At 32.2% G+C, this 12,176-nt stretch overlaps 1 protein-coding gene across 4 annotated transcripts; it reads right to left on the bottom strand.

Moving 5' to 3' along the window:
• Positions 1-449: 449 nt before the first annotated feature.
• LOC116138828 (SNARE-interacting protein KEULE-like) lies at positions 450-11,546 on the bottom strand. 4 transcript variants are annotated; one of them, XM_031424487.1, is made up of 21 exons: positions 11,240-11,546; positions 11,060-11,118; positions 10,874-10,955; positions 10,588-10,666; positions 9,998-10,048; positions 9,798-9,894; positions 9,598-9,630; positions 8,485-8,610; positions 8,216-8,407; positions 8,043-8,126; positions 7,850-7,948; positions 7,684-7,760; positions 5,656-5,752; positions 4,437-4,562; positions 4,264-4,359; positions 3,937-4,056; positions 3,761-3,841; positions 1,471-1,658; positions 1,018-1,108; positions 837-926; positions 450-758 (listed from the first exon to the last, which is right to left on the bottom strand). In XM_031424487.1, the coding sequence occupies exons 1-21, from the start codon at positions 11,313-11,315 to the stop codon at positions 705-707; spliced, it is 1,998 nt and encodes a 665-aa protein (XP_031280347.1). In that variant the 5' UTR covers positions 11,316-11,546; the 3' UTR covers positions 450-704. The 4 variants fall into 4 exon arrangements, with proteins under 4 accessions (XP_031280347.1, XP_031280355.1, XP_031280360.1 ...); XM_031424495.1 differs by having other exon boundaries at positions 7,850-7,932; positions 8,063-8,126; XM_031424500.1 differs by lacking the exons at positions 10,874-10,955; positions 11,240-11,546 and having other exon boundaries at positions 11,060-11,078.
• Between the last annotated feature and the right edge of the window lie 630 nt (positions 11,547-12,176).

Genomic DNA, 12,176 nt, shown 5'->3' with positions numbered 1-12,176 from the left:
CTCTTCCATTTATTTTGTGTCATATTAGTTTGTACACAAATCCTTATAAAACTTATTTGTAGATGTAGCATTACTCGTTATATATGTATAAGATTTTTGGAATTGAAAAGAAGCCAATAATATGCCCAAAATTGAAGGTGCCAGCAAATTTGTTTCAACCTATATCTTGTGCTAACGGCCTATCTGTCTACTCATAATCCACCGAAGCTCTGTAATTAATTAATTAATTAAAATAATGCATGTATGTACATAATAAACCAGTCTAAAATAGATAAGCAGAATGGAATTTTTATGATTTTAAAGCAACATCAATACCAATTGAAACAAAAAATAGAAAAACCAAATATTTGTTTTTTGGCTTGAGCTTTACATGTGAAAACAGAGATAGGATGATGTAATCATTTACCGTTCAATGCAGAATTAAAGAGAAAACCCGCATGTAGGTTAAATTCCAGATTTCAATTACTTCTTCTTATTAAATATAATAAAAACTATACAACTAACAAATCAATTATAATACACATCGAAAAGCATAACCTGACCTGGCAGAACGCTCATCCAAAATATTCTAGAGCTAGACACGCCAACTACAGATATCTAGACGCATCCATTTTGATCAACTGTTAGAAAGATTAATGTAGATTAGACTATATATATAATATATAAAGTTATGTATCTGAATCAGAACTGCAGCTAAACCATATTTAGATCTGGATATCGTCTAATGAAAGTTCATGTGCGGTCAGCATCTTCACTTTCTGCAAATCAAAACAACGCAAGATTGTTAGGCAACGCATTTGGATGGTATAGGAAGAACTACGGGAGAAAGCAAATACCGCAATAAACTGAGGAGGATCATCGAGACTTGATGATCCCAGAATGACTTCCCTGTTCAACCTTGTTGATAGCTTGTGACATACCCTTAACTGCGGATGGAAAACATTTTGTACTATTAACAACGCCATAGTGGCCACCGTTATATACTCTATCTAGTTATGAATAAAAAGCTCTTCATACCTCTGATCTAGTAGCTCCACCAATGATAAATACAAAAATACGTTGACCCATCTTCTTTAAATCACCAGATGCATATCTTAGCACTGAATCACTGTATTACAGAAGAGAACGATACAAATCAAATTAACAATGAAAATAGCATAGAGATAAGCCTACAATTTAACTTTGAGGCCATTTACCAAAGCAGAGAAATTCTAATACATGCATAGGTAGATCGATGGATAATGTAAGCAATTTAAGATTAATGCATAAGTACACATTTTCTTTTTACAGCCAAAATACTCATAAAAAGGATAAAAACAAGTTGCACATCAGTCACAACCACCAAGACTATGTAGGGCATCACACTTAATGTAAATTTGTTCCCATAAGAGAGATGCCTTAAAAACACTAGAAGTCATAATGAGACAGATTAGTCAAACCCAGGAATCTATCCAAAGAAAACAAGAGCACCTTGAATATCCATCATCAGAATTCCGTGGTCGGGCCCATGTTGGTCTCGGTCTGGATCTCATTGAATGAGCTGCTGGAGCTTCATATATTGCAGGATGGGTTGTACCATGGAAACTTGTACTAGGATCGTTCATACATGGATAATCATCCTTTGGTAGTTCTCTTTTACTAAGTTTTCCAATAAGTTCCTGAAAATGACAAATAGTATCTCCACCATTAAGTCAAAATAGATCGACTGAAGGGTATAAAAGAAAATAAACCCCAAGATATAATGACACTATGTCTTCATAACAAAAGTCTATAGAGGGAAACCTACACCTAAATCTGTAGAATAAAATTACACATTCTTCCACACAAACAAATATTCAATCTCTCCATTCTAGCAACAAGAAACTTCAAAGAAAGAACAATAAAAGGAAAGATGATAATTATAAAGATTAGAAACAGGAAAGAAATATATGTAGGATTCATAAGGTTCGAGATTTCCTTGCTATAAGCCATTGTTGACACCCACTACCAACCCCAATGATGCCATACATTTTGAACATAATTTCATGTTAAGAAAAGGTCCTATCCAACCCTTTTAATAGTCTAGACTGTTAGTGTGAAGTAAAATTCCTTAAATTGCATAACCTAATATTAAGCATCAAACAAACTCCTCAATGTCTTCCATATAACACCAACAAGTAAAGATGGTTGAGGCATCTGCGAGTATTATGTTAATGATTGCCTCCGTATGCCCACAATCTGACCCCTAGCATCAACTTTGTGAGAGAACTCTTGCTCAAATAAAACTTGATTGAAAATTGTTTTACACAACTATCTTAAAAGTTAAGGCCATTAGATACACTAATGAGTGGAAACGATTAGTCCTCACATGTTTACCCAATTTTTCAGGGTGATATTGGCTCCTATAAGTCAGCACCATGTTCTTTGCAACACTTTTCACAACCAAAATTTATCGTTGGGTTGCTTGTTTCCATCAGCAATTTGGGCAAGATTTTGCACAAGAGCTCTTCCCATCCACTTTGACTCTAAATCTAGCAGCCCCTAACACCCATCGAAACCAACCCAGCCCCCCTCGCCTCACATGTTAGACTTAAAAAAAATATTAAATTGTATAAAATATTTGAAACTTTTACGAAAAAAATAAAATAATAAAATCCAAAAGAAGGAAACTTAGAAATCTGAAAGAAAAAACTGAAAAAATGGAAAAAGATCTAGAATAATGAAAAAAAAAAGAAAAAGAAATAACTAAATAAAATAATCAAAAATTGAAGAACTTTAAAAACTTTAAATTTTCAATTTAGTTTTGTTTTGGGGGTTTTTAGTATTTTTTAAAGTATTCTTAATTTTTCTAAATTCTTAGAAGTATTTTTGGTTCCTTTTTATTTAAGAATATTTTAAATTTTTATTAGTTATTTTACTTTTTCTTGAATTTAAAAATTAGTTGCTAATAAATTTTAGGGTAAAATAGTCAATTTCACAATATAATTTAGGTAAATTAATAATTGTGTTAGGTCAAAATTAGTCAACTTCATATTTAACAAGAAAAACTAATTCTAGTGGACCTATGTCATAGTTTTTGGAGTTTTTGGGTTCAAAGGAGTTTTTACAGTTTAAGGGGGTGTAACAGTATCAACTCTTAGTAATTATAAAACTTTATGGACATTTACTCTTTTATCCTTTATCTCGTTAAAACTAACGAAAGAATCTCGACAGTAAGGGGTTGAACGTATTCACCAGTACCTGAGGGGGTTTATGATTTTCAGTAAACCTTGAGGGGTTTAAAGGAAAAATCCCTTTACTATAGTTACTGCTATTTACTTTTGAGTTGAGTTGTCGGATTTATCAATTGACTCCCTTTAACATGATGCAGGATGAACTTGAAACATTTCATAAAAAATTTGGGATTTCACTGAGATAAACAATACATGATAAAAGGGTTAATACAAATTACACCACCTAAAACTTCGGAAATCACTCTTGACCACCACAAACTCTGAGAATTACAAAGAAAACCCCTATATTATTCTCTTCTATTTAAAGCCCTTTTTAGTAATGTAATACTAGAAACCTCTTCTGCATTTTTCTATCAAAACAATCAACAATTTTTTTTTTTTTTTTTTTTAATAAAAACTATACTTTCATAAGCTCTACTTGCATAAGTTGTACCAAATGGACCATATGTATTGAAAGTGCAATGTAGCCTCAGCTGATACTAGGAGTAAGTGCATCATGACTATATATGATTTTAAACATTAAAGCAATAACCTAACTTTAGATGTACCTCTATCATGGGGTAAAAGCGTGATAACTGCCATTTATGCTCTTCATCACTGCGGTCTTTCCTAGCAGCCCTCTTCTTCTTCTTCAGACAATTAGATAACTAGAAAGTGAGGACACAAACCAGGGCATATATCCAACAATAAGAAGCATCATTTCAACCAACATATATGGATTTACCTTATGGATATCAAACTTCAGAGCAAAGGTCCCAACTGAATTCTTTTTGCTAATTGATGATCCCCCAAGAAATCTCATATTCTGTACAGCAGTCATATCATCTGGTGGTAATTTTGCTATCTGAAAGGTATACACACATTAGCCCTCAAAGCAAGAAGGAAATATGTAGTCATCAACAAAACTGATGTGCATACCAAAAATTTCAAAAAGATCAAGGCTGCCAATACATGACAAAAGGTTTACTAATTAACATTAGTACCACACAAGAAGAGACCAAAAAAAAAAGCATAATCCATTAAAAAGGACATAAGAGATAAAAATGCCAACCTTCATTAAATTCATACCCTTGTCACCCTCCAACTTCTCAGGATACATGGATGCAAGAATCATCAATAACCGTAACTTATTTTCACAAGTCAAATCCTGCATAAAAGTATACTTTAATTTCATGAATATACTTACAAGAAATAATATATTCCTTCATACATACAAGTTCATACCTCTTTTGTAGTTAAAAACTTAATCACGTCCTTCATTCCAGCATCACCAAAAACAAGATCCTGCTCCAGCTGCCCAAGTTCTTTGAGTCCTAACTCCCTGATCATTTTGTTGACTTTTCCTGCTATCTGTACAATATGATCTATTATCCATGATCTCATGGCTCCTATCAAATTCTTCAATAAGTGGACAACTAAATCTATCCTAAATACTTTAAGAAAAATAATGATTCAAGCAAAGAGAAATTTAAGATAAATTATTTCTTTTTCACTTGTTTAAGGACATGAATTTAACATGAAAAATGAGACAAAAAGATAGAGTCAAAGCTTTGGAAAAATAAAAAAGAATAATTTATATCAGCACCATTCAAACACTTCAGCAATTTCAAACAAATAAAGCAAAGTTTATCTAACTATTTATTCCAATTCTATCAGAGAACGTAAAATATAATCGTGGAAAACTATGAAAAGATACCATACAAAGTCCAGACATAAAGGAAATTAGTCCAAAAAATTGACATGTACATTAAAGCAATAATAGCAAAAGAATCATGCTTAAAAAAAAATAATAAATCAACATTCAAAAGATTTTTCACAATATATACAACTTTTATGACAAATACAAAACCATGAAACACAATGAATGTAACTTCCATACAATGTATAAAGAAATGAGACAGAGGAAAAGGAAAGATTAAATAATACTTGAACATCAATTCAATTCATTGATCTGAATAAGTTTCCCATTAAGATAAAAGAATTGGTGTTTCATCGAATGTGGGCAGTACATACACACAAACGAGTGTTTCAAATACAATGGGTACCAGCCAACGTTTTTAATCGTAAAACCATCTTTTTTTCCATTAGAAAGTTGTGGAGAACTATATCCTTTGGCAGCAATGACAAAAACTGAACACAAGAAGGTGAAACAATGGATGTCAATATAAGAATATTGCACCATGATCTACATGGCATGCAATGCATTACGTGTTGAATTAATTCAGAGTAAAACCAATTGGCAAATTGCACGGTGATCCACATTGCATCTACCCAAAATTCAAGACAAGAATCACATGGCACACCACACTTGCTCACCTAGGTTGTAAAACTGAGACATCTCTGTGAGCATGTGTTTGGGGGTTTCTTTACTGGGGTAGGATGTCAGGGGAGGTGTGGACCAATGATATTTAAATACTTAAATTCGCAAAAACAAGAAACTAACCTCTACATGGAGGGAAAGCTTATCAATTTGCTCATTGTATTGTGGCAATGCATGAACCATCTTCTGCAAATCCCTTGTAGAAAGTTCACTACCATCTCTGCACAACAGGTATTGTTTTCAGAAACATATTGACAGTAACTAACAGGATAGATACACTTGGCCAAGTTTCAAAATCAAACCAAAAACAAACAATTACACTGCCTATACTAGATAAACATTAGAACAGTTGTCTGGCTAATTATTTCAGCTTTAAAGAGGGGAAACGCCGAAAAATAATGCATAATAAAGAAGGGATGAAGAAAAATTGTATAGAAGTTCATATGAAAGAAATCATAAATTATATTTAAACTCACAATGAAATTCAAGGTGGAAACCAAAACAAAATAGAGAATTAAAACTAGAAAACTAGTTAAATAAAAAGGTTCACAGCAATACTGTTTTTTTTCCTGATAGACAAGAAAAGTTGTATTAATAAAGAACAATTACAAAGTGCGCTAGGTCTCCGCAAAAATAAGAGCCCTTAGGGAACAAACCTACACCCTGTAACTGTGAATCAATATCTAACTAGCCTTTATAGATATGGGACAAATGCTTACAACAAGAACAGCCCCAAAAAAATGATCGTGTAACAACCCCTTCTCAAGTACGCTGAATAAAGAAAGAAGAACCTTGAAGTTCTTTATAAACAATTAGAGATGGAAGTGCATACAATACTACAACCTGACAGGCAAGATATCTTTGTGCAAGTATCTTGGTCAGCATGGGCCAAAAATCAGTACTTACAAACACCCACACATTGGAGTACTTAATCACCGTTTGAGTACTTAATAATAATGATTAAGAAATTATAAATCTACAGTTTATTGTTTTTGCCCTTCCACACTCACAAAAGTTTAAAAAAAACAAGAAAATTAAAAAAAAATATATAGTTGATGATTTCACAATCAACGCCCAACCCCCCAAACAAAGGTTTAATTAAATAAAAATCCTCTTGAGAATTCCAAAATAACTAAAAAATCCCTACTATTAGTGAACTGTTGGTGAGCCATTAGAATTTACAGTATTAGAATTTAATTAGTGTTTACCGAATTGTCCTCTTATCGTTTATTTTAACATCTAAAACTTAGCAGTAGGGGCATTTTTGTTATTCAATCAAACCTCAGGGGAATTATGTCATTAAACCTGAGAATATTACTCAAAACTTGCACCAAAAAATTGTAAGATGACGAGCCTATTTGCAGCAGACTAATCATCTCCTAGTTAAATTTTCAACCTAACTTCTATATCAAGGATGCTTTCTACTTTAAACAAATTTCCAAAAGTATAGCTATAAATCTGATTTAACCACCAGATACTCATACTGTGTTCTATCTGTTGACCAAGTAACAGTGTAACCATAGTGTTGACTGTGGAATACAAATCCTCTCTCTCATAATAATATATCTGAAGTTTCCAATGATCAACATAAAGAAATTAGTCAATTTATGAAGTCCAAAGTTTTCAAGGATCAATTTGAAGACATTAATCCATCTTCTGTAAGCCCAAGGATGAGGTAAACGAAAATTCCTAAGATATGTGTTGTTAATCTGATGATCCGATCTATAGTGAAAAATAATATTCTAAATGACAACAGAAAAAAAATCTGTATTTTTTATTTTCAAATATCTAGTCTATCAACACACCAGACAAACACTTCATTCCAGATGTTTAAAAATCTAAGGGGAGTTAAGGTTCAACTTGTTATGTAAGACGATGGTAACTGTACATTACATATTATTATTCACTGATTTTCAACATCTTGGCGTTGCCACCAGAATTCTCAAGCTGATAATTATATCAATTACATATTGTTTGGAGGTTCTAATGTTATCTGTAAGTCATTAATGAATTGAAGCAATATTCCAGAAACTGAATGAACTAATAAACAGACATTAGCTTTAAGAAATTGATAAAACTTTAAAAGATAACAGAAGGTACGCAATAGCTTCTCCAATGCTTTCATGGAAAAAATAACGAACTTTCACTGACCTTGAACCTTGTTGAATTTGAACAGCTTTGTTCTTTGATACAAAGTTGGTCATCTTCTCATGTAAACGCTCACTAGCCTGACAATCAAAGAACACGGTAGAATTTGTGTATAAATAAAATAAAATAAAGGGCAAAAGTGAAAACAAAGTAACAACAGGAAACATACATCTGCTATATGTGCATGACGAAGTTCAAGCCAAACAGGATCATGCTCCTCCAAAAGAAATTCTTTTTTCTCTGGTAGACCACCTGTTTTGCTTGGAAACTGATATAATGTGAGTCCTTGTTCTAAGATATCCATAGGAAATCATCAAGTAGATGATTCAAGACAAGATAGAACTTCAAAAATTAGAACTTACCTCTTGCACAAATTTATTACCTTCCATATTCAGTAAATCATGGCAAATGGCATCATATGTCCACTCATGTATGATAGGAGCAATCTAGAAAAGCAAAAGAAACATATTATAAGTAATATAGACAAGCTATGCAGCAAGAACTTTAGAAAGTTCATATTCCAGCACTAAAAGACCTGATCAACAGAACGATCTAGGATAAGCAACTCGCATGTTTCTGTCTGAGGGAAATTCTCAATAGTCTGTCTATATTTCAGGAGACAGTTCCACACTCCGGCTGCAAGCTTTGTAGGAACTAGATCATTGAAAGTTGTAACTGTCATTGTATCAAGTGTCTTGGCAGCCCGGTAGCGGACAGAAGGAAACTCCTGGAATGTAGAAAACATACAAGACTCAGAAAAATTAAAATACTAAAGAATCTACATGAAATATTGATTATAAATACCCTTAATGAAGCGAAAACCGTAGCAATGCGTGTAGCCATCACATTTAAACATGCATCACCTTTGCGAGGATTTTCCTCATCACCAAAAAGTTCCTCTAAGGCCCTTTCGTTATCAGTGACAAAGCCCTGTACTCAGGAAAATTACAGTTGACTATAACACGACAATAACATTACACTGTCTACAATGCAAGAAATGACTAACCAAATGAAAGATAGCATGAATCAATATTTTGTACTTTCAAAAACAAACAAGATACATAAATCTTTTCCTAATGAGCCATTTGAGAATTTAAGTCTATGAAAATGTTCCATCAAAAATTTATTGTTCCGTTAGTGGGACGCAAGAAAACTGTAGAATACATATACTTATCCAATATCCCAAAAAAAAAAAAAAAAAATCAATTTCCCTCAAAAAATTGATTTTCAAAATTCTTCTACTTTAGGCTGCTTGTATGCAGTTTGTAACATTTGATGGTTCCAAATATTATAAGCACCAATTGGAAATTGGCATGTGAAGAATTTTGGAACTTGAGTTGAATGAATACAAGATTTTATTGTTGCCCCAAAGAGAAGAAATCTGTCCATAGCATAAACAGGCAATAACACAGGAAAGAGAAACTGATCAATTAGATGTAATCTCATGCACGCACTGAAAAAAGAAGAAAAAGACCAAATAGAAGTAATATCACACAATAACAGCATCCTTACAAAAAATAAAAAATAAAAAAATCATTGCCACATTTTGAGCCCTTGCATTCCATAATACCAACAATAAATAAATAAATAAAGAACCAACAATCCTGATCCAGATGAACATCACAACATGAGCTACAAGGATATATTTGGCATCATAATGAAACTATGAGTTATGGCCTTAACATGTAGACTTTTGCTAACAGTACAGTCACTGGAAGAAGGAAAATTTACAATCACATGACATAAAACCTGGCTGTCAAGAATAATCTGACTAATTCTATTTAGCGTATGGAAAATAAATGGTCATGGAAGTTGCAGTACACTCAAAAAAAAAGATAGCAATCTGGTGACAAAAATCATCATTTGTGTGCATCTAGGTTATACATAAATTCAACTACAAAACATAGCATCACATACCTGGCTGTCTATGGCAAAGTATTCCAAATTCATCTGCATATTTCTCAACCAAATGAAAAAAGAAAATATCAGTATGCAAAAATAAGTTAGAAACCAATATGAAAGAAGAGAAGGAAAGGAACTAATGGACAAATTTATGTTGCTTATGCACCACAATCAATCTGAAGAAAGTATAAGTTTTAAAAAGCAAAAGACCCAACCTCTCTCAGAGCACCTATGCGAGTTAAAACTTTTGTATCCTTCCTGATGTGAGTAACCAATTCTCTTGAAATAGGCGAACTAAAGAAAACAAACGCCCTTCCAACAAAGAATAAAACTTATTCAATAAAAAAGAACGCTCGAACTTCTAAAACAAAAACACAAAAACAATTTAGGATAGTACATAAATTCTTTCACATACTTTTTATATAAAGGCAATTTTCCAGACATGTCCGACAGGAACAATAGAACACTGCCAAAAAAAAGAAAGAAATAAGCTGGTGTACAGAGAAAGAAAGAAAGAGAGAGCTATCATCCATGTGCCTATTCTATAGAAACACATATCTATCATTTCAATTATTTCTTCAAAAAGAATGCAACTGTGACAAAACAACGTGGATACAGCTGATTTTAATTCGTTTGGTTAACTAGCTGTAAAATGGTTAAATGCAGACAAAACTAGTAAATAAGATTCAGAAAATGAAATAGAAGAAATGAAAGAATATAAGTCAATGCATGGAAGAAGTAATTATATGGATAACTTAATTCCTAACAGCACAAATAAGACATCAAAAGGGCTAAACTCACTGGTCATTATACCAATGCAAAATATGAATGGTTCAAAAAAAAAAAAACCCTAACTAAATATAGCTAGTTAGGGTTTCACATTATAGTGAGAAATGAGTAGAAGACGATTTAAAAAGGGTAAGAAAAAAAAAAAAAAAAAAAGAGAGAGAGAGAGAGAGAGAGGGATATTCAAAGAAGATAAAAAAAGCAAAACCCAATAATTACTTCTCTTTGGTTGGCTGGATAAAGTATATAGCATCCATAGAGGGCAATGGCTGTCTCCGTCTGTTTATATCTTCTACCACTGCACGAAACAAAGAAAAAAATCGAACTTTTTTCTTGTTTCCCATGAAAAAAATAAATTTAAATAGATAAATAAACCTCCACCATTATCCCAACACCTAAGCATAAAATTTAAGTGAACAAAAATGGAATGCAACAATCTCCCATCTGTTTGGAAACTTTATAATTGCATAATAAAAAATAGAAATGATTAATAATTGATTCCTACATGAAACTCCTTCTTGTGTGATGTCAGCCATCTTGCATGAGTAAGACATAACCTTAACTGTAAGTTTGTCCATTATCAGTACCTGCAGATAATGTAAGTAACCTAAATTACTTGTAAAACCCTCTAATCCTTTTAACATAACAAAAATCAAATCAAACACAAGTTAAATTAAAGAAACACGATCACCTTCCAGGTTGATTTTGAGCTCCCTGTTTTCGCGGACCCAAGCATTTCATGCAATAATCCTAAACTCCAATTTAAATTAAAATAATAAAAAATACGAAAATGAGTTCAATAACAGAAATGCTCGATTTTACAATACATTATGAATGAATAAAGAGAAAAAGAGAGAGAGAAAGAACTTACTGTCACGGGTGATTTGCCTGAAATTTTTGTACTCGGGACCACTGTATGATGAGGAATCAGAATCCGAATTCGACATAACTGAGATTGTAAGAATTGATGTTGAAGGTGAAGAGATGGTTTTATGAACGTCGAGAAGGAGAAGAGAATTTACAAATGAGAGAAACGGAAACAGAGTAGCGAAAAGTCAATTTTACAATACGGAATTTTCTTTCGTTTAGGAGAAGGATTTTACAGGAAAATTTCAGTCATTCTAGAACTTCAACTTCACATTAAGGAAAGAATCTAGATATGCGTTTTAACTCATTTTTGTTTTCAATTTTTAAATCCTATTAGTTTCGGGTTCGGTTCACATTTGGGATTATAACAATTACATCCCCAACCCCAATATCCGACAGACAGAAAAAGACTAGACTACCCTTCATATTGTTATTAATCATTTAACTAAATTTTATTTAAAAATATAAATTTATCTATTTAATATATTAATAGAAGGGAAAAAAATTAGGGTATTTATAATTCAATAATGTTAGGTTCACAACCGTCTCTCACAATTTTTAACATGACAATTCGCCATTAGTTAGTTCGTATATATGTAGGCATGATTAATACAAATAAATAGTATTTATTTTACAAACTGACTAGATTTTTTGTCATTTTAAAAATTGTGAGAGAAATTTTTAAAATTAGGTTATAAACTTAGTTCTATTCTTTATAGTTTCATGAAATTTTATTATCTTTGATTTTATATTTGATGCGAGTTGTCTGTGAAATATTTGGGATATTTGTTACTTTCCAATGCCCTCAGAGGTCATTAAAAATCCCTTTTACGTGAAACCTGAATTTGCAGGGTTGTTTTCACATGTAATCTTTAAATTTAATTTAACAATTCTTCTACGGACTTTGCGTATCGTAATTCGTAACCAGTCTGCCATGTGGC

The sequence above is a fragment of the Pistacia vera genome, unplaced genomic scaffold (assembly GCF_008641045.1).
Source record: "Pistacia vera cultivar Batoury unplaced genomic scaffold, PisVer_v2 Contig11, whole genome shotgun sequence".
NCBI lineage: Eukaryota > Viridiplantae > Streptophyta > Magnoliopsida > Sapindales > Anacardiaceae > Pistacia > Pistacia vera.
Note: the sequence above shows the minus strand (reverse complement) of the source record. Positions and strands in the feature narration are given on the sequence as shown.

Excerpts from the sequence above, each read along its gene's own strand:
- LOC116138828 (XM_031424487.1), bottom strand. The coding sequence starts at position 11,315 with ATGTCGAATTCGGATTCTGATTCCTCATCATACAGTGGTCCCGAGTAC. Across the intron at positions 7,949-8,042 it reads GTAATAAATTTGTGCAAGAG|TTTCCAAGCAAAACAGGTGG; the intron begins GTAAGTTCTAAT and ends ACATTATATCAG. Across the intron at positions 3,842-3,936 it reads TGAAGTTTGATATCCATAAG|AAGAAGAAGAGGGCTGCTAG; the intron begins GTAAATCCATAT and ends AATTGTCTGAAG.